Source organism: Protopterus annectens, chromosome 6.part0 (genome assembly GCF_019279795.1).
Source record: "Protopterus annectens isolate FY-2018-M chromosome 6.part0, PAN1.0, whole genome shotgun sequence".
Classification (NCBI taxonomy): Eukaryota; Metazoa; Chordata; order Ceratodontiformes; family Protopteridae; genus Protopterus; species Protopterus annectens.
Genome location: NC_056737.1, coordinates 264,080,122 through 264,103,059, shown reverse-complemented (window position 1 = coordinate 264,103,059; position 22,938 = coordinate 264,080,122). Strand labels below are relative to the sequence as shown.

General features: G+C 38.8%; 1 protein-coding gene across 1 annotated transcript in view; it reads left to right on the top strand.

Annotated features, from left to right (window-relative positions):
* LOC122803821 (cytosolic phospholipase A2 zeta-like) overlaps positions 1-18,186 on the top strand; it is a 620,934-nt gene extending 602,748 nt beyond the window's left edge. Inside the window, exon 20 of the mRNA XM_044073506.1 lies at positions 17,737-18,186. Within this exon, the coding sequence (XP_043929441.1) occupies positions 17,737-17,960 (224 nt within the window). The 3' untranslated portion in view covers positions 17,961-18,186. The remainder of the gene's footprint in view (positions 1-17,736) is intronic.
* Positions 18,187-22,938: the final 4,752 nt, after the last annotated feature.

Below are 22,938 nucleotides of genomic sequence, written 5' to 3'. Positions count from 1 at the left end.
TGGGGAAGAGAATTGCTTATTATACATAGGGTGGAACATAATGAAATTAATCTAATTGAAACATTGCTTGATGTTGTTTTAAGTAACAACTTCATGTTATTTGATAATCAGCTCTACCTACACAAAACAGGGGTGGCGATGGGTCCCCCTGTGGAGGAGCCTTCACCAACTGTGTAATGGCATTCTGGGAAAGACAATGTCTGTTTAATAATTGTATGTTTAAGGAAAATGTGGCCTGGTACACTGGGTACCAGGATGATATGTTTTTTGTATGGAAAGGAACAAAACATTCTGCTATCGAATTTATAGCTAACATTTCAGAATATATATAGTTCCTTAGATTTACATACCAGTTTGATTGTAATACCATCAATTGTTTTGGATGTGAGACTTGCCAAGGATAGAACTTTTAATAGGTATAAAGCAACTATATTTAGAAAGTCTACCTATTCTAATGTATTTTTACATTTCAGCAGTAGCACACTTATCACCAAAAAAGAGCAGTGGTAAAAGGCCAGTTAATAAGGGCATCTAGGATGGTCTCCTCAGATGATGATTTCCTACAAAAGTGTATAAACCTGAAGGGTATGTTTGTCCAGAGAGGTTACCCCCTAGTACTGTTTGAGCAGATTTATGAGGAAGTAAAAATAAAAAGAAATAATGGACATTTTAAACTCATTTTAAGTAAAGGATTTTTAGATCAAGGAAATTCACTGAAGATAAATGAGGTAGATAGGCCCAACCAGCAAGAAGATAGAATTAGCTGTATAACCACTTTTTCTATAGATGCAAATGCAATTAAACAGATTTTGCACAAAAATTGGGCTTTGCTACAAGAAGATTCAAATATTAGGAAAAAGGTAGGTAATAGCCCATATGTGGTATACAGAAGAGGCCTTAATTTAAAAGCAATACTTGAATGTAAGTATAGGACTAGGGCTATGAATAATGGCTGGGTTATAAATAAATGTGGAAATTGTCAGCAGTGTCAATATATACACATAGGGAGTAGATTTACAGTAAAAGAAAAGGAATGCCATATCCATGGTAAATTTAACTGTGACACAGCATGCGTGGTATATATTGCAATATGTCAGCTGTGTCCTAGTTACTATGTTGGAAAGACAGAGCGAGCTTTTAAGCAAGGAATATCCGATCATTAATACCTAGCTAGACATATTTTAGAGTACCCATCACATAAATTTAAATATATCATTTCTGAATGTGTAGGTAAAGACATTAGTGGTGGTCCTTGGCAGCTAATTCTTGAAGAAAGAGAGCTTATATGGAAAATCAACATGAATGCCTATATGCATCCAGGCCTTAATGAATATAGTTCCATAAAATGTATTTTAAAACTTAAAGCCTTGGATAGGTGAGGTAATATTGAGTGGAGTTGACTTTATGGTAATATAAATGCAGATGTATATGTGTGTTAAAATGTATGTATATATATATATATATATATATATATATATATATCACCAAAACAATAAGTCCAGCAGCAGCTACCATGCAGAGTTCAATATAATTCGTAACAATAGCGTAACATCAACTATGCTTGCTCAAAAATAAGAAACAACACAGCTTTATTAGTGCACTCAGTCGATTAGCGCTTTCACATTATAGCTTCATCAGACCATTTAATAAACTGAGTACAAAAACCTCATTTAAAAATAATCAACCACCAATCATATCATGACACATCATAACACATCAAAACAACCTCCGAGGCCATTCCCTTAAAGTTACATATTAAAATGTAATATTTAAAAAACTTTTCACAATAGTTTAAAACTTCAAGTGCAAATAGTCTTCACTTCACACCGAACCTTAACATTTATCTAAACAGTTTAAACGATCATCACTACAATAAACATGAAGTCAGAAATTATACTACAAACAACATTACTGACTTCTCTAAAATACTTATAAAAGGGTCAAAGCAGAGGTCAGAACAATGAACTATAAGAAAAAATAATAATTAACTAAAAAATGAATATAACATAAACAGCCTGCATATGACTCATATATGCTAATGTCTACCTAACCTTAAGATTCTTAGTTCGAAGGAAGGGCTTTAGAGAAACCCTTTCATTCAGTCCTCTCCCTGCATCAGCACGTAACTGAATAATCCACTTTGCTTCTCTTTCTTCTGTTAGATAACTAATATTCCCCCCCTCGCGAACCTACTTTAATCACTTTTATGACCATAAACTCAAACAAATGTTGTTGCCCTGTAGTCATAACATGTTTGGCTAAGGCATTGGTGACTACTCCTGTCCTGATGTTATAAAGATGTTCCCTAATCCTATACCCAAACTGTCTATCAGTCTTTCCAACATAGAAAGACTGACATGTGACACAGACTGCTAAATAAAAGACATGTTTAGTCCCACACGTCGCTGTACAATCAAACTTAAACTCTCTTCCTGTATCGTGGGTGTAGAAACATACCTGTATCTTTAATATATGAACAATAATTACACTCTCCACAGGGTGAAGTGCCTATCCTACCTACTAACTCTATTTTATCATGTGGGTAACATAACATTCTCCTAATATTCCTTTTATTTTTATACCTAAATTTCGGTTTATCTCCAATAACCTCTGCAATTTGTGGGTCTGTCAACAAAACATCCCAATGTTTCTTATAAATTTGAAAAATGTCATTCTTATCCCTTGTATAGAACATAGGGATCCTGATCTTATCACATACATCAACCTTATTTTGTTTCACATTACGGGACTGATCAGAAAAATATGGTTTAGCTCTGTTTTCCCTCATAGAGTTAATCTCACATAACCCTTCACTAAGATCATACAGCTTATAACCACGTTGCATCAACCTATCTGTCAAATCTGTCATCTCTTTTGAGAAACTTATCTCAGTGTTATTCAACCTAGACACACGCATCCCTTGTCCCTTGACTACATTTTGAAACACATAGTTAGGATGCATGCTGCTTCTATGCAATAATGTATTTTTATGGCAATCCTTCCTATAAACACCAGTATTGAAGGAACCATCACTTAGTCTCTCTACAAAAATATCAAGAAAGGAAATTTTCCTCAGGGAAGCATTTATGGAAAATTTTAAATAACTAGTTGCTTGATTAATTTCATCAACAAATATCTCCAACATACCCATACTACCAGTCCAAATGAAAAAAACATTGTCAACAAAACGTTTATAGAAGGACACATTCTTCCTATAATGTTCCATTAAGAATAACACTTCCTCTTCCCACCAAGCTAAAAACATGTTGGCGTAGCTATTGGCACATGATGTGCCCATAGCCACGCCATCAAGCTGTAGGAATGGAGTATCACCAAACAAAAATATATTACTTTCAAGAATTGTCTCCAGAAGTAAGCTCAAAAGGTCAATTAACCTATCATCATATTTACTGTGTCTAGCTAAATAACGTCTCACAGATTCAATACCTTCAGCATTAGGGATGACAGTGAACAGTGACTGGACATCCAAGGTTACAAGCAACAATTCACTGTCATCTCCACATACACTCTGACTAAATACATATAACTCATTTAAAAACTGCTGAGTGTCTTTCAAAATAAAAGAATTCTCATCAATTAGAGGACACAGATACTTTTCTACATATACTGAGAGGGGTTCTGTGCACCATCCCCTCCCAGAGACTATAGGTCTCATAGGAGGGTCTGTACCATTCTTGTGAACTTTAGGCAACCCATGTATTATGGGTATAACAGGACTTTCAGTGTAGAAATATTTAAACAATTCTTTCGTTATAATACTGGATTTAACTAAATCATCCAGCATGGTTCTAACATTATATATCTTCAAATCAACGATTTCATGATCTATCCTGCTGTAGAACCCACCATCACTCAGCATTTTTAACATTGAGTTCCTATACTTAATTGTGTCCATCAGAACCACTGGTCCCCCCTTATCTGCTGGTCGTATAGTTATACTGGAATCATACTGCAACCTCTTAAGTGCTTCTCACTCATTAAAGTTTAAATTATTCTTCAAACCATACAAGTGAGCAGCTTGATTACCATTAAAATACTTATATGAATCATCCTCTACAAATTTATCAAATGCATAAACCAGAGGGTGATAGTTAGGTACATATGTACTTGACCTCTTAAACGAATTCAATTGCACACCTCCTTGAGTACCCATTTCTAACTTCAACATAACATTTCTGGTAAAGGTTTTCAGATCAACAATAACATCAGTTAGTTGACTTCCCCATGTCAGTATAAAACCTAGTCCTTTATTAAGGACTGAACATTCATGTACATCTAAAACTTTATCAGAAATGTTCCAAATCAAGTTGTCCCTACATGGCTCCACATTTTCTTGAGTGTGCGTCCATGCATTCTCTTTGATGAAATCTTTAGTTTTTGCCTCCCTCAACTGACTGAGCATCCTCTTTTCAGACATCTCTTGTCTGTAGATATCGGTAAAGGGAACTGATAAAAATTCCCATTCTTATTTAAGTCTTTAACACTTCCCATTTCAGTTCTAACTGTTTCTTTTGGACGAGTGTCCGTCAAAACAGTCTAATTAATACTAGGAGAACTGGTAGGTTGTATGTCATCATTACAAACTACTGAACAATTACTTTTAACGGTACGAGAATCAGACGGGTTAACATTTGAGGTAGCCAATCTAGTCCCTGTAATGATACAATGTTCATCAGCTACTCCATTGGATTCTGGCGTTTTACTTCGACTATCATGAGCATTTATATTAGCCACTCTAACTCCTTTCACAGCATCATTCCGTGTTTCAATACTTTCACTGTGTCCATTATTAGTAATGGCCACTCTAGGCCAAGTGAAGACATGGCCTAATTAAAAGTCTCTCATATCTCTATCAAGTTTACCTTTTTTCTGTAATAATGTCCTTCTTTCATATATAGAAAAGCTGTCCATCAATGCCTCCATGAAAACATCAACATTGGATCTATTGAACAGCGTATACAAATTAGCTTGCTGTGTTCTGATAGATTCCCTGAGGTTTTTCTCCTCAGGTTTAAAAAACTCTATCAATAAAGTCATATATTTGGCACTCACCTCTAAATTAAGGAGTTGCCATTTGGCCAACAAGTCCGGATATTGTGTTCCATATGTAGGCATCTTTAATACACACAAACCCCTCTGGACAATATTCTTCGAAAGGCAAGCTTCAAAATGCTGTCTCTGTAATTGCAGACGTTTCAACGTAATAAAATCAGATTCTAACTTATCTATCGCCCTGTTCAGGTCATCGCATTCAGGAGCACTTAATAAATCCACAGAGTCTGTAGTGTTAGCTTCATACGCTAACAACGGATTAACACCCCCAGTCACTAAATGTTTAAACCTTTCATAAGAGTTAGTACCAGCAGGACTTAATCCAACATCCTGCCTCTGCAATGCATGTTGACCAAGTTCAATTCTGCTGTTCAGCTCCGAACTCAATTGGTTGACCTCTGGTCTATAATTCAATTCCACTACCATTGTAACTCCTTCTGCCATGTCCTCGTGGAGTATGCTAGCCAAACAAATGAATAAAATGGCAATGAAAAAAGAAACGGCTAAACTCCAAGAGGTAAAACCTGTGCTCCAAAAATGAACGTATATCACCAAAACAAGAAGTCCAGCAACAGCTACCATGCAGAGTTCAATGTAATTCGTAACAATAGCATAACATCAACTATGCTTGCTCAAAAATAAGAAACAACACAGCTTTATTAGTGCACTCAGTTGGTTAGCACTTTCACATTATAGCTTCATCAGACCATTTAATAAACTGAGTACAAAACCTCATTTAAAAATAATCAACCACCAATCATATCATGACACATCATAACACATCAAAATGACCTCCGAGGCCATTCCCTTAAAGTTACATATTAAAATTCAATATTTAAAAAACTGAGGATATGCCTGAGGAATGGAGAAAATGTGTTTTGGTACTGATTTTTAAGAATAAGGGTGATGGGCAGAGCTGTAGTAACTACAGAAGGATTAAATTGATCAGTCACAGCATGAAGTTATGGGAAAGAGTAGTGGAAGCTAGGTTAAGAAGGGAGGTGATGATTAGTGATCAGCAGTATGGTTTCATGCCAGGAAAGAGCATTACAGATGCAATGTTTGCTTTGAGAGTGTTGATGGAGAAGTACAGAGAATGTCAGAAGGAGTTGCATTTTGTCTTTGTGGATTTAGAGAAAGCATATGACAGGGTGCCTAGAGAGGAGTTGTGGTATTGTATGAGGAAGTCGGGAGTGTCAGAGAAGTATGTAAGAGTGGTACAGGATATGTACGAGGGTAGTGTGACAGCGGTGAGGTCTGCGGTGGGTGTGACGGATGCGTTTAAGGTGGAGGTGGGATTACATCAAGGTTCAGCTCTGAGCCCTTTCTTATTTGTAATGGTGATGGACAGGTTGACAGACGAGATTAGACAGGAGTCCCTGTGGACTATGATGTTTGCAGATGACATTGTGATCTGTAGTGAGAGTAGGGAACAGGTGGAGGAGACCCTGGAGAGGTGGAGATATGCTCTAGAGAGAAGAGGAATGAAGGTCAGCAGGACTAAGACAGAATATATGTGTGTGAATGAGAGGGAAGATAGGGGAATGGTGAGGATGCAGGGAGTAGAGGTGGCCAAGGTGGATGAGTTTAAATACTTGGGATCAACAATTCAGAGTAATGGTGAGTGTGGAAGAGAGGTGAAGAAGAGAGTACAGACAGGGTGGAGTGGGTGGAGAAGAGTGTCAGGAGTGATTTGTGACAGACGAGTACCAGTAAGAGTGAAAGGGAAGGTCTACAAGAGGATAGTGAGGCCAGCTATGTTATATGGGTTGGAGACAGTGGCATTGACAAAAATGCAGGAGTCAGAGCAGGGTTGAAGGTGTTAAGATTTGCACTGGGTGTGATGAAGATGGACAGGATTAGGAATAAGTATATTAGAGGATCAGCCCAGGTTGGAAGGTTTAGAGACAAAGCCAGAGAGGCAAGATTATGTTGGTTTGGACATGTGCTGAGGAGAGATGCAGAGTATATTGGGAAAAAGATACTAAGGATGAAGCTGCCAGGTAACAGGAAAAGAGGAAGGCCTAAGATAAGGTTTATGGATGTGGTGAGAGAAGACATGCAGGTGGTTGGTGTGACAGAGCAAGATGCAGAGGACAGAAAGAAATGGAAACAGTTGATCTGCTGCGGTGACCCCTGACGGGAGCAGCCGAAAGAAGAAGAAGACTTTATAGCTGCAACCACTCCCTCTCCCCAACAACAGAAATGTAGTCTTCCAGCTACACCTACTAATTTATCTATGACCATATACATAACTCCTTTCTCAACCCCATTTCTACCCCCATCAACAAAAAAATGTAACCCACCACAATATTTGAATGTCTCAAAATAAGCAGTGAAGCTTTAGCTGATCCATTGGTAAATCATATGTTCCATCCCTATGGAAAAATCTTATATTATTCCCTGCATAAAGGAGCAAACTGTAATGAACTAACTGCAGGCCTATAGCTACACTCTCTATAATATCCCAAATGCTGGAAAATGTATCCACATTCAAATCCTAACCTACCTCCTAGGCAATAACTTACTATCTGAAATCCAGCAGAGATTTAGATCATGTCATAGCGCTAAGACTACCATGCTAATCTTTATAGATACTATAAACCATGAATTAAATAATGTTTATTTAATCTTCACCCTGCTGATTGATTTCTGAAAACCCTTTGATACTATATCCCATCATCCACTGTTACATAGACTGGCCACCCAGGGCTTCAGTGAAAATGCCATAGATTTGTTCAGAGGTTCTTTTACTGCTTGAAGTTCATAGGATCATAGCAAGTTATTAGGTTAATGGTTCCAGGGCCCTTAAAAGCCTGGCCAAGTTCAACCCATGTTCCCAAGGGTGTCTGTTTCAAGCAGACACTAAAATCAGCACCTATTGCCCCTGTCCAAGAGGGACACAGGTGGAAACCCTAGGCTGAATTTCCAGTTACCCATCCAATCATCCAAATTACACTTAAATAGTGCCAACAAGTGCTTGTTCCAAAGGTGGAGCATTCTCTGTGAGACAAATCTGTCTCTCCAACAGGTTCTGCTGATGTCACATGCCAGGTCAGAACTTAGGGTCCTTTGAGCAAGTGACCCATGTGCCATTTGACTTGCAATTATGCAGCATTTTCATTAAAGCTGTGTCAAAGACTGCTCTATATGCAAGACACAGGTTACCTCTGAGCAGTCTGTATGACACAAAGTGACAATGATTTCAGTCTGTCCACATAAAACAGATCTTCTTCATCATCATCATCTTTCGACTTTTCCCATTAGGGGTCGCCACAGCGGATCATCTCTTTCCATTTCTTCCTATCCTCTGCATCTTGCTCTGTCACACCAACTGCCTGCATGTCCTCTCTCACCACTTCCATAAATCTTATCTTAGGCCTTCCTCTTTTCCTCTTACCTGGCAACTCCATCCTTAGCATCTTTTTCCCAATATACACATCATCCCTCCTCAGCACATGTCCAAACCAACGCAATCTCGTCTCTCTTGCTTTGTCTCCAAACTGTCCAACATGAGCTGACCCTCTAATATACTGATTCCTAATCCTATCCATCCTAGTCACACCGAGTGCAAATCTTAACATCTTTAACTCTGCCACATCCAGCTCTGACTCCTGCATTTTTGTCAGTGCCACTGTCTCCAACCCATATAACATAGCTGGTCTCACTACTGTCTTGTAGACCTTCCCTTTCACTCTTACTGGTACCCATCTGTCACAAATCACTCCTCACACTCTTCTCCACCCATTCCATCCTGCCTGTACTCTCTTCTTCACCTCTCTTTCACATTCACCATTACTCTGAACTGTTGATCCCAAGTACTTAAACTCATCCACCTTTACCAACTCTACTCCCTGCATCCTCACCATTCCTCTACCCTCCCTCTCATTTACACACATATATTCTGTCTTAGCCCTGCTGACCTTCATTCCTCTGCTCTCGAGAGCATATCTCCACCTCTCCAGAGTCTCTTCAACCTGATTCCTACTCTCACTACAGATCACAATGTCATCTGCAAACATCACAGTCCACGGGGCCTCCTGTCTGATCTCATCTGTCAACCTGTCCTTCACCACTGCAAATAAGAAAGGACTCAGAGCTGATCCTTGATGTAATCCCACCTCCACCTTAAACGGATCTGTCACTCTCACTGCAGTCCTCACCACTGTCACACTACCCTCGTACATATCCTGTACCACTCTTACATACTTCTCTGCCACTCCCGACTTCCTCATACAATACCACAACTCTTCTCTAGGCACCCTGTCATATGCTTTCTCCAAGTCTACAAAGACACAATACAACTCCTTCTGACCTTCTCTGTATTTCTCCAATAACACTCTCAGAGAAGACATCGCATCTGTAGTGCTCTTTCCTGGCATGAAACCATACTGCTGATCACTAATCATCACCTCCCTTCTTAACCTAGCTTCTACTACTCTCTCCCATAACTTCAAGCTGTGAGTGAACAATTTTATCCCTCTGTAGTTACTGCAGCTCTGCACATCACCCTTATTCTTAAAGATAGGTACCAAAACACTTTTTCTCCATTCCTCAGGCATCCTCTGACTTTCCAAAATTTCATTAAACAATCTAGTTAAAAATTCCACTGCCATTTCTCCTAAGCACCTCCATGCTTCTATTGGGATGTCATCTGGGCCAACAGCCTTTCTATTCTTCATCCTCTTCATAGCTGTCCTTACTTCCTCCTTGCTAGTCTGTTTCACTTCCTGATTTATTTTCTTTGTAAGGAACCTCTGTAGTCTCTCCAATTGCTGCAAGTGTTTGGAAAGGAACATACCAAAGGGAGCACTGTACTCTATTATTGGCCTGATGGCAGAAGAGTACAGGGGGTTTTATCCTCTTTTTTTCTGGAGGCAGCACCCTTACTTATGAGGTGAGCAATATAAAATGCCGTTTTTACCACTGTAGATACATGGTGATTGACGTTAAGGCTGCTGTCAACCTGTGTGCCCAGATCTCTCATCACTGATTGTATGCTTAGGGTATTGCTATTGATGTGGTCGTTTGCACAAACATCACCCTTGCCAAAGGGGATGATAATGAATTTTTTTATTAAGTTTAAGACTATGACTTTTGCACCTGTCATTATTACGCATAAGACCTTCTTGCAGGATGTTGGCATCGCTAAGGGTCTCAATGATCACTCCCAGTTTGCAGTCATCAGCAAACTTTTTCAGCCACAGTCCTTTAGTTTTATCCTGTACTTTATAGAAGTAAATTCCAAACAGTAGAGGTCCCAAAACCATTCCCTGTGGAACACCACTGGTTAGAGGTCTACTGGAGGAGGTTGAATCCGCTATTTTGACCATATGAGTTCTTATCAGTGAGCCAGTTTGCAACCCACTGTACAATATATGGGTTGATACCCAGCTGGGTGAGTTTATCAATGATGCCTGAGTGGGGGATTGTGTCAAAGGCCTTGGAAGTCTAGGTAGGCCATATGCACAGATTTGCCATCATCTAGGTCTTTGGTGACTGTCTCAAAGAATTCCATCAAGTTAAACAGGCATGATCTCCCCTTGACAAAGCCAAACTGGGTGGGGTTGTGCATTTTGAGATTTCCTATATCATTGTTAATAAGGTCCATGATGATTTGTTCCATTGTCTTGCAGATAAGGCTGGTCAGGCTAAAGGGTCTATAGTTCCCAAGGTCCATGGATGCACCCCCTTTGTGCAAAAGGATGATGGTAGCTGTTTTCCATTTTGCTGGGATGAAGCCAGTGCCTAGGCTGTGACTGAAAAGTGTACCCAATGGTGATGCTAATTCCTGTTTTAACCCGTATAGAGCACAGCCCGGGATGTTGTCTGGTCACATATAGTCTGTTTTTTGGCCTTGGAGGGGGCATTTAAGACCTGCTTCTCAGAGATACTAGATTGGGGACAGGTATTAGTGATGCTTTGGGGTATATGTGGTAGGGACAGGGAATAAAGTTTTCACTGAGCCTGTGAGCCAGCAGGTTTGCTATATCCACAGGTTCTGTATATGTAGTACCATTAACTACGAGTTCAGTGCAAATCTGGGCCTTACCTTTGCGGTTACAGATGTAACTAAAGTACTCCTTGTGGTTATCCTTAGTTAGGGAAGCTAATTTGGATTCTTAGTTAGCTTTGGAGGACTTCACTAGGATTCTTATTTGGTTAAGTTGAGGAGGTCGTGTTTCCAGTATTGAGACCATTCCTTCCTACTCTTAGACAGCAATTTCTTTCTCCTATTGTATAGCCTGTTAAAGGCAGTTTTCCACCAGGCAAGTTTGTTTTTCTTTGAAGATCTTGCTTTGTTAATACCTTGTATGGTAGAGTCAATACAATTGTATAAGTGCTTGTGTAAAGCATTGGTGTATAACTCAGCAAAGGTGTCTGTTCCATCAGTGGGGGGAAGGGCTATGAAGCTATTTATGCTGTCTGGTAAGAGGTTGTAATTGGCCTTGGAAAAGTGTTTTAGTCTAGTTGTTGCTAGGGGGAGGAGGTCTTATGTTACAGTTACTTCTAGCGAGACTGATTTGTGGTCAGGTCTCACCAGGGATGGCCACACACTGGCAGTGGTGCAGCAGCCCCCTATGTTGATGAGCACCAAATCTAGTATGTTTGAGCACCCTGTGGGTGTGCCAACCAGCTTGTCTAGGGCACTGGAGTTAACAAAGTCCAGAAACCTTTGGGTAAGTGAGTTAGAACACATATAATTTACCCAGTCAATGGATGGGTAATTAAAGTCATCCAAAACTAGGGTGTTTGGTTGCATCTTGACTGACTCAAATAGATCCAAGTAGGCTGAGTGGATGTCCTGATTCATGGAGGGGGTCCTATAGCTGGCATTGACCCAAAGAGGAGTTTTACCTTCAGTCAACTGAACCTGAATTAATTCTAGGGAATCATGCTATTTAACCAATCTAAAGGTGTATTTATCTTTAATGAATATTGATACACCATCTGTAATTCTCATGCCTTCAGTTTATGGTCTGAATGTGTGGAAGGAAATGTAACATAGTATAGCTAGAGTGCTCTCTGCAGCCTTAAACCAGGTCTCAGTGACTGCACAAATGTCAGCATCTTGAAATGTGAGGACTGCTTCCAGTGAGTGAAGTTTCTGGATTAGACTCCTAGTGTTTAACAGCATAACCTTGAGGTTGTTTTTAGAGTGTATTTTTACACTGGGAATTTTGTTCTTGTGGCATTGCCTAAAGAAGGCACTATGGGGGTAGCAGGAGCCTTAGCCAGTAATGGAAATTCCATGGGTGACAGATAAAGACAATCTCTGGCAAAGCATTGAGGTCTGTCAACTATATCATCCCAGGCTGACAGATACTGGATCCCTTTTCAATGACACCAGAAACAAAGCCAGTTATTGAAGTCAATCATTTTTTGTTTGTATTGAGGTATCATCCTAGGCAAAGGTAAACTGCTGCTTAAGGCTAGGGACATACCTGCCTGAGACATGTAATCAGAAAGCTCAGTCATGTTTCTCTTCATATAGTCCAGTGAGGTACATCTCAAGTTGTTCACACCAGCCTGGACAATGACGGAGTCATAACAGTACCTATTGTTGAGAAACTTGAGTGCGTGTGTGCTGTGGCTCTGGTAAGGACCTATGCATGTGTAGGCTTATGTGTTGTTGGTTTGGTAGGTGCAGGAGATGAGGTGTGCATGCTGACAACCTGCTTAGTATCAGATAAACTGACTGGTGAGTGAGAGAGCATGGATTATAGGTTTTTGATATAGAGGAATCTCTCACATAATGAATTTGTGTGGATTAGAAGAAGTGGGTTGTCAGTGTACATGAGGCAATTGCTACAGTGCCTCAGGATCCCCTGTCAACCAGGCTGGCTGCAGAAACTGTGGGAAATTGTCCATACATAATGCTAGATAAGTTAATGTGGTCAAAAAATAGAGAGAGGACAGGAAGGACCAGGTAAACTAGAGGACAGGAGAAGTTGACAAAAAATATGAAGGGCTAGTGGGTAGGATCTGTGTTGATACCTCAGGAGCTTCGCTGAATGTATCACCTATCAGTGAGGAACAATCGCGAAAACTCATTGATGGAGCACCTGCAGAGAACTAAGGGAAAATTTGCAGGCAGAAATGTTTGTATCTATAACCACTAATGGTGCTCACCGCTGCTCAGCAGTGCATGATATGCAAACAAGCTGCTTATGTAAACGAGAGCAAACTGATTTAAACAAATTAACCAATAAAAAAGCTCAAAACTGAGCCCTGTTCCAGCACCCTTCAATCAGACGAGTTCTAACTGCACAGTCCTGCCATTAGGGTACAGAGGAATCCTCTCCAACAAAAGATGGCCTGATTTAGTGCTCAAGTTATACAAACAGAACTAGATTCAGCAGGTCTGAATCTAGTCTATTCCACAGCAAACAAAGTGCAACAATTTCAGAAAAAAAAACAGTTCAGTGATATGGCAAAATGCAGTTCAAAAGTACAATATATATAATGAAAAATTCTACTTAAGTTTTGCAGAGATCAGCAGATGCCTTGGCTTGATCAGACAAATACAGCACAGCAGTAGCTGGTTGCCAAACTATGTGGAGCTATGCTAAAACAAGTACAAACCCATGCAAATGCATGACTAGAGGAAAGTTTCTCTCTCTACCTAGAAACTTGTACAAGCAGGCATACCCCAAGTTTCAATAACAGATTATTTCCTCTTTAGCATAAAATTCATATGACTCAGCCTTGGTCTGCTCAGCCTATAGTCACTTTCATCTTCAGACTATAACACAAGAAGCTTTGCTATCCATAGAAACTTGACTTTAAAAATTTGAACTACTTTTAAATCTTAAAAAAAAATAATAATAAATAATAATTGATATCTTTCCCCAAACCAGCAGTCACCACAAGTGCTTACATTAATTATACCTTCCTGTAATGACATTAAGAATGAGCATGCGAAACATGAAAAACTACTAGGGGTTGTAATTGATGATAACTTAAAATCGTATCATCAAATCCAATTTGTTGTACAGAAGATCAGTCAGAAAGTTGGCCTGCAGTAGACTTTTAACTGCACCTCATTAACCAAAGAAGAATAGCCACTACAACCTCCATTTAACTACCCAGTTTACTCTATGCTTCCTCAGTCTTCATTAATTTGTAGTCTGGACTGCTGATCAAAATAGAAAGCTATAACAAAACCATCAAATTTTCTACTGACTTAAATTCCAAAGCTCATTACTCTAGTGCTATCAAAAAATAAACTGACTAAGACTCCCTTACCTATGCACAACTTAAAACAGCCTTCAAAGTACTACAGTAACTAACAGGGGTTCCAGCCATTGTCAGCCTACTGGAATGACAGACCCTTGCTAGGAATCTAAGATCCAAGGATCAGTTGTTTGTTTGTCTTTTCCTGGTTAGGGGTCGCCACAGCGGAGCTCCGGTCCGCTAATGATTGGAAGTCAATTTTTATGGTGTGATTTGCCAGCCCGACACCCAACCTTCAGCGAAGGCAAGCCCATTCACGCATGTCTTTCTGAGGCCACTTGACTGCAGGGAGGACATGCAGACTCCACACAGAAGGCACTCCAGCTGAGAATCGAACAGGGGAACCTCTTGCTGTGAGGCAGCAACACTAGTGCTGTACCACAAGGATCAGTAATAACTCACAAAGATAACAGTACTATGGAAAACTCTTTTCTTTGTAAGTATAACTAAAAGTTGGAATGATATTCAATTTGCAATAAAACAGACTACTACCCTGTACAGCTTCAAAATAAATGTAAAATGCTATCTTAATAACTCATGTCTTTGCTAACAGTGATGTGAGATTGCATGAAGCTGAATAACTACTGGACTCTAGAAAAGATTACTATGTTCTTTCTTCCTAGATTAAACTCTCTTCCTTGGCACTAGCTAGAACTCACTGTGACTATAATCCTCTTAACAATGCAGCTTCTGAAAATGTATTACCTTTCTCCAACTAGATTGCAAACTTATGCATCTTCATCAAGTGATATTCTCTAGGTGGGTAGGACTATAGCATGCAGTATGGATTCTGTTGTGTGATCACTACCAAAATATTATTTTTCAAACTATGTCATTATCTGTGTCTGTATATCATGTACATTTGCCAGTAAATTGTCCAGATTTTTGCAGACTATCCAGATTTTTGTCTCATATTTATATAGTCTGTTCCTAATAAAATTTGTATTTGTCTGGCAAATCATTGTGGATTTAAGTCACGAAATAATGATTGATATTTGAGTTTCAGACTTCATATCCTTCAGAAAATGCATACTAATGCAAAATATCTGATTCTATCACCTTTCTAAGTTAATAAGAGCAATATTTAAATTTTGGCCCTGATATGGGACATTTATCTCTCCATTGTTGTTGGCTTTGTCTAGAATTCTTGTGCTAACAAGTTGAGAGGTATGCAATTGTCTCTGGCCTGTTCTAAAAGGTAATTATTTAGACAATGTAAAAATGCTACCTATAGCCAATAGTACATTTTTTCAACATGCTGTTACTCATTCTGTCTAAATATTGTTTCTTAATGCATGCATTGAATGTTTCATTTAATGTAATACATTTTTGGATCTTTTATTCCTAGGCCATTGATGACATGGGGTATCATGACTAGTTAGACTTTTCAAGCAAACAAAAACAAAACAAAACAAAAAAAAATGAAATAAATACTTATAGAATGCATATACATTAACTTCTCTCACTATGCTGCTTGCGGGAATTTCAGACTATGCCTGAAATGGAATTAGCCACTCAGTTATTACTGCCACCAACATTTTGCTCTTTAACTAAATTTCTGGGGGCCGCAAAGTCTTGGTTCCTTCACTACAGTGTTCTGGCCTCCAAGATTTTAGCTCATCACTGGTACCATCCATGCTTAGTTTCTTATCCTAGTGGAGAAGACAGTTCAGATACTCTTTATTTCCTTGTTAAAACATAGATTTGTTTATATGAAGTCTAGTGTTTGATTCTGAAAGTCTTCACTTGCAAACTTTGGGACCTTGAGAAAGTCACATAACCACTGACTGCTCATGATCAGCTTAGGAAAGAGCACCTGTGCCTAGTTGAGTTACTTGTTTAAAAATTAATAAGAGCAAAGAAGTTAAGTATGTTATTCTAAGATGCAGAACACTAGTCACTGCATGTGCCTCATTTGAAATTTGTTGAACACCTATACTGAGTTTCCTAATCCTGCATAACATATTATAAAGCCTGCTTTTCCTTAGTCCAGTATAGGTGGCTCCACTTTAGCCTAGTTTCACAGTGGCATGCCATTTAACTTCTTTTCCCCTACTCACTTACTTCCTTTTCCCTACTCAGATACTTTCTTCCTCTACTGAGATGTTTAGGATAACTTAAATCTGCATGTTCATATTAGTGTTCCAGCACTTTCTGATTTTCCAAGTCCAGAATGCCATAAATATTGGTTCTATTTTTGTAATTTATATATGTAATGTATTTGGTCACTTTGTCTTGTTACTCTAGTTCAGTTTTGGGGTGTACACTGGTCCTATCTATTTAGTCCATTTCTTTCTTTCTTTTTATTAATTTTTTTTAGTTCTATGCTGGCTGAACTAGCAACTGCTGCTGAGAGGTGCCGTACGATCTCCAGACATTTTTATCTGGATTGTGCTCCACCAAACAAATGTCCCACTACCCTTCCTTATTGATCGATCAAGATTATTTTTTCTGGATCATTTTGGGAGGAGAAGGAAAGGAGATTAGGGCATCAAGATCACAAAACGGTCTTTTTCTTATATATCACATTGACTTGATGGGCTACACCTTGAGTCAGGCAAGCGATGTCATCATAAGGGAACCCCCCCCCCCCGCCACTAGCAATACTCATTCGCCAGCCTACCATTTACTGTGACAGATGTCTCTTATCATACTTATGGTAACACCCATGAGGCTGGTTTTAAATGCACATCCCCATCATATCACCACTCCGGCAGAGGTGAGTAGGCTCTGCCATGCATTGCCTCCTCCCACTGGACCCCCAGCTCCTTGGTCACTAATTAAAGTCATATGAGGTAACAGTAAGGGCCAGCTGCTCTGTGGAGGGTACCTGCTGTATTTCCTTATCAATTACAGTTGTGGGATGTCTTCTAGGTTTGTTTCATAATTCTTATGTTAAGTTTTCTCAAGTCGTTATTTTTTTATGCTGCAGTGTTTATCCCCACCTACCAAGCTAAGACCTTGTTATCCCATTCCATTTCATCTGCACTCACATTCCATTCAGAAGAAACATGCTGAATTGTCCTCCTTCAAACAACTGACAAGAGTGAAATCAGCCATAAAAACTAAAGGGCACACACTCTGAAACTCCTTTGTGATGAGCTGCAGCTTGCAGTATTAAGCCATGATCATGTCCATCCTAGGTATTGGGGGGGGGGGTATAGAGCCCAAAGACAAATCACAGGGGATCCACAGCAGCAATGACACAGACAAGCAAACTCTGCATGATTTTAAATATTTCATTTTTATTGGAATATATTTGCTATTTATGGTGAAAGACATAACTCAACAGACAAAATCCTTCTGCCCTACCTTGATGCTCATAGTCAGGCTCCATCTTTGGCCTGTAACTTTGAAAAATAAGTCTTGTGATTTTTTTTTTAATCATTTTTTTTGCTTGTTCCTAATACTTACTGCTACTTTTAGGCATCAAACGTAATTCTGTAAAGGAGAAGACAAATGGCAGTATAGATGTACAAAGTCGAGGATCACCATATCGCACTGCATACGTGTCATACTCTGTTGATGACTTCAGCCAGCTAGTGAACCTTAACTGTTATAATGTAATGAACCAGAAGGAGATAATCATGCAAGCAATCAACATGGCGCTTCACAGGAAGAGGCAGAGCAAGCCACAGGCAATTAGCTGATATCAAAAGCTATTCTGATGAAGTAAGACTGAAATTCACCATGTCCAGAGTTTGGGCTCTGATTTCACACATTGTTTCATTCATTAATGGCGCAGGTTTAAATGTGTGCTATAGAAGCATGCAGCTTTCTTTTCAACTCACAGCTGATTTAAGGTTGCTGTCTCTGAGACTAATATGCATAAATGAACCAGGAGTTTTCTACAGGGCTAGGATGGGATAATTTGTGCACAGATCTACTTTTGGTTGTAGACTGCCATTTGTTCTGCAACTGTTTCATGGGTTCATGAACCAAATGGCCCCATTAGAATGTGATGCACTTTACATCTGCATGATACGGTTTCAGTTAGATTTGCACATATATACCGTTCAACCCCAATGCACACAAGCATTTATATAAGACAAAAGAGAGGAAAAAGGTATTTAGAAAGTGAATATTTAGATGATGTGCAGAAATGTTTATGATCTGAAAGCTCATTAGTGAAGATTATGGTGAGGTACTAGATTTGCCTGAGTGTGGATTTCACCAAGTTGTAAAATAAATAAAATAAATGGTCCAGCAGGAACAAAATATAACCATGACACAGGATGCTGCAGTTAAGGCTAGTATCTTTTATGTTGATGTTATTTTCTATCTGTACTTCTTTTAAGCATTTAAACTTTGAAGATGAATTGCACATTGATTTTTAATTGTAGTGCCTTATATTAAGAGTTGTTCTTGAGTATATGTGAAGAATATAGACAGTTAAGCATAGAATCTCATTTGTTAACAGCTTATCTTGCTTTGATATATGTGTGTGTGGGACCTTCTTCCTTACATCATTTATCTTTAATGTCTGTGCCACAGATTATGTAGTAAATGTGAAGTTGGGCTGACACTGCAACCTAGAAATAAGGTTAATAATGGTCTGTAAGTTAACTACATTCTTCATGCCCAGGTTTGGTTTGCATAACCTCACCTGGGTTAGTATGTAACTGAGTAAGTCACTCACTTTTGCTGTTGTCTTGGCTAACTGCTGGAAGTACTAATTTGTATTAGCACAATTTATTTGACCATGAAAAGAAAAAAATCTGAATTTGAGCCCATGTTGTAGATTTCTCACATTATATACACATTATATCAAGACATTGCAATGTGAACTGGTAAAGTCTTCACTGAAAATGATGGCACACAAAGCAGCAAAGCTGCGCTGTATCTGAAACAATCAGTTAACCTCACTAGTACTGAATCAATCCTTTCATGCAAGGCTTGAATTATGGAATATGATAGTTTTCCATGAAGTTCTGGTATTTGCATTAGGAGAGTGCACACTTTAAACACATTTAAGTTATCAAAATATGAAAAATACACAACTGCCCAGTCCATTTTATGCATCATTAGTACTCAAAGGCATATGCTCACTGCTGAGATTCAGTGTATGAATGTGTGTTACACAGACAAATATGCTCAATTTTTATTTTATTGTGACCAAGTGAAGTGTTATCTTTTAACAAAATTATGTGCTTGTGTTATTTGTATATCATATTGTTTTACTTAAAACAGTCTATTGTCCATTTGACTTTCAAGTGTCAAATGAATATAAACTAAACTTAGAATGAATTAAAAAAAATTAAAAATGTAGTTCCATGATTTCATTTTTGCAGTGTTGTTCAAAAACGGGTGATTCTGTATGAGCACAATAGCACCAGTTATATAAAAATACTTTCCAGGATACATATGGCTTAAGCCACAGAATGTAAAGACATTAGAGAGTGTTTGAAGACAATAGGATTGCTGGATATCCAAAACAAAGGTAGTGTGATAAGATGAAACAGTCATTAGATGAATTAAAGCAAAGGTATCATCATGGGGGGGGGGGGTGTATTTGCCCTTCATGCAGGCATTTGTTGACATCTGATCTGAAGTACTGTATACAGTTCTGAGGCTGCATTTTCTGCAGGGACATGGTCATGATGGAAGGAGCCCAGAATTGGGTACTGGACATGGAATAGTGTTTAACGAAGGAGTAGTAGTGGATTATAATAGGGGTTATTCAGAAAGTTGTCCTGGGACCACAGCCCCAGAGGGTCCCATTGCCAGGAAAGAAGAAAATTATTTTATTTTAAAAGTTTAAACATTTCATTACTTTAAGCACAGTTAACTCATTTTAGTTGGCTTCTCTGCTGAACATAAGTGATCAATTGCTATATGACATACAGTTAAAAAAATAAGCTAAATGACAGACACTGTGAGCATGTACCTTCATATAAACACAGTGCCTGTTTTTATATATGTAAACTTTGAGCTGGTGTAGTTATTCAGCTTGGTTGCTTTATTTATTGATTCTTTTAAATGAAGAAATATTTCTTCACTGAAAATAATAAATAAGTAAATGCCTTCAGCTGCAGAGGTCCTATCAAAAGAGCTGCAGTTTTCTATTTGTTGCTTTCCCATGATTCATTGGGATGGCAGTGAATAGATAGCTCATGCATATTTAAAAAAGTGTGACTTTAAAGCACAATAGCAGATTGGGATAACTGGATGTAAGTACATTTTTTAACAAGCTGACAGGTAACCAAAGTTTTTTTTTTTTGGGGGGGGGTGCTAACTTTGTTGTAGATGAAAGCAACATGCCTTTTTCATTCATTAAGTTTAAAATCTGGCATTAAGGGCTGGTATGCATTCTTGTGAAATAAAATGGAATATCTAATCTTTCTTTTTTAACATGCTGGTAGCAGAGCCAGATCCAGCACAAGGTGATGTAGGCAGCTGCATAGGACCCAGTGCTGGCTGGGGTGCCCAGTGCTGTCTTTTAAAAAAATAAAAATGCTTGCTCCCATATGGCTTTTAAAAATAATAAAAAATGCATGCCCATCTGTAATACTTCATACATTTAAAAATGCTAACCAGAAAGCATGCACATTCCATTAAAACACTAATGCTCTACCCAACCAGAAAGCAAGCATGCAGGGACTCTTCATATGTTTTCACTACCAACCAGAATGCACCTTCCATCCATTGCTAGATACATCAGCACAGCACCAGAGACTCCCCCAGTGCAGGAGGTTTGAGTTTTCCTGACCAGTGTCAGTGAAGTGAACAAAGACAGCTACAAATGAACATAAACAGCATCTCCTACAAGCACGCATGCCTCATCACAGCACCAGAGGTTCCTCCAATACATTTGAGTTTTGCTGATCAGTGTCAATGTAGAACAGAAGGTCTGTGTGTGAGACACATTGCCCCTTAACCTTAAGTAAGGTTGGCAAGAACCTTAATCCATCACACCAACTGATAGGCTACCTCTTTTTTTTTCTTGCAAATCACTAAGGATTGCAGTCTGTCAATGCCAGTACATACTTTTTTTAGTGTGGGTGAAAATAGTTTGTCTAGCACTATGCACAGATGAGTAAAACTGTGTGTTGTTAAAGAGCTGTTTCCTGTAGTACATGGTTTGATTCCCTCAGCCTTCATTTGTTTTCTGTGTTAAGTCTGCCAAGTTACTTTACCAGACAGTAATCCCGGGCTTCTCCTGAAAGGGGGTACTTGTGTCCACTGAGATGATTCAGGCAGTTATCCAGGGCCCACAGCTCCTGAGGGGCCCATGGCCAGCAAATACTTAACACATATGTCTTTCGGATTCCTGCACCCTTCACACAGATGCTAATTAGTACTTGACTATATGCTATTTGAGGATGAATCACAGCATTTACCTTGTTTAATGTGTTTCCAGATGCATTTTCACTAAATGTGAATTTCAAGGGAAGAGACATTTATTGTTTCTCATGCTAAGCCTGCTTTCAAAGTGAAAGTGTTTTGATTTGTTTAGCAAATAGCTATCATTTTTTTCCTATACATTTTGAAATGAAAGTTTTAAATTAAATCCAAATCTCTGTGATAATTGAAAAAGTAAAGAAGAAGATAGTATGTTTGAACAGTGTTTATGGTAGAGAGAGACAGTCAAGCAATGGGATGTTGGTATGGCTGGCGGAGGCCTATTTCATTACCTTGAACAGGGCCCCATTTGTCCACGAGCTGGCTCTGTTCACCCTGGAAGTGTGTGCTGCAGCAATACAGCATTATTAGCCATTCAAGTAAGTGAGACCTGTACTGCATGATGTCAGATGTGATAGCTATTCTTGATGATGGGAAAGACATGGGGAGGTCAAAAATGAGATGTAGGTGTCCTGTAAGTATCTAAGCCCCCTGTGTTGTAAGCAGTAATATTTTTGATTTGTGTATGATTCATGGGTTGTTGAACAAAAACAGATGTATTATTTATATTAACCTTAATTATTTTGCATTATTCACTCCACTAAAGAATGAATTAATTAATCAATAGGCCTGGACTGTGAAATACAGCCTAAACGTGTTGCATTCTAATAATGTATTTTTGAGTACCTTCTTTACGGCCTCACGCAACGGCAAAAGGGTTGACATTTGTCAGGTCATGTATTCTGCAATATTTGGATTGATGATCAGAGTCATTTCATCTTCACCATCCATTATGTAGTCATTGTTACATGTTACTGTGATAGAGTCTTCTCTGCAATATCGGATTGTAAAGGATTTCACCATTTATTTAAAAACGTTTACACTGGCAGTCAGCACAGAGGACTAAAGCTTTGACTTGTTAATGAGCTGATTCCTGTGGCAAGCATGCAGGGTTTGAATCTTTCTACTTTCATTTACCAACTGTGTGACACCGAACAAGTCTCTTAACTATAGAGTGCTTTGGAGCAATTGGGAATTCAGACTAGGCTCAGTAATGGTCTCCAGTACTGCATGCCTGGTAGTTATGAACCTGTTGTCATTGCTTGCCAACCATATTTTGTTGCATAATTGATCTAGTTCAGGAAATGTTATGGCAAAATCACCAGCTCACATTTTTTAATATAACATAGACAATTTATTCTTCAAGGGAAACAGGCACTGCATTTATACATGAAATGCAAAGTTTGCCAGCAGCCACCTCGGCATTAGTAATAGTTCTATTTAACG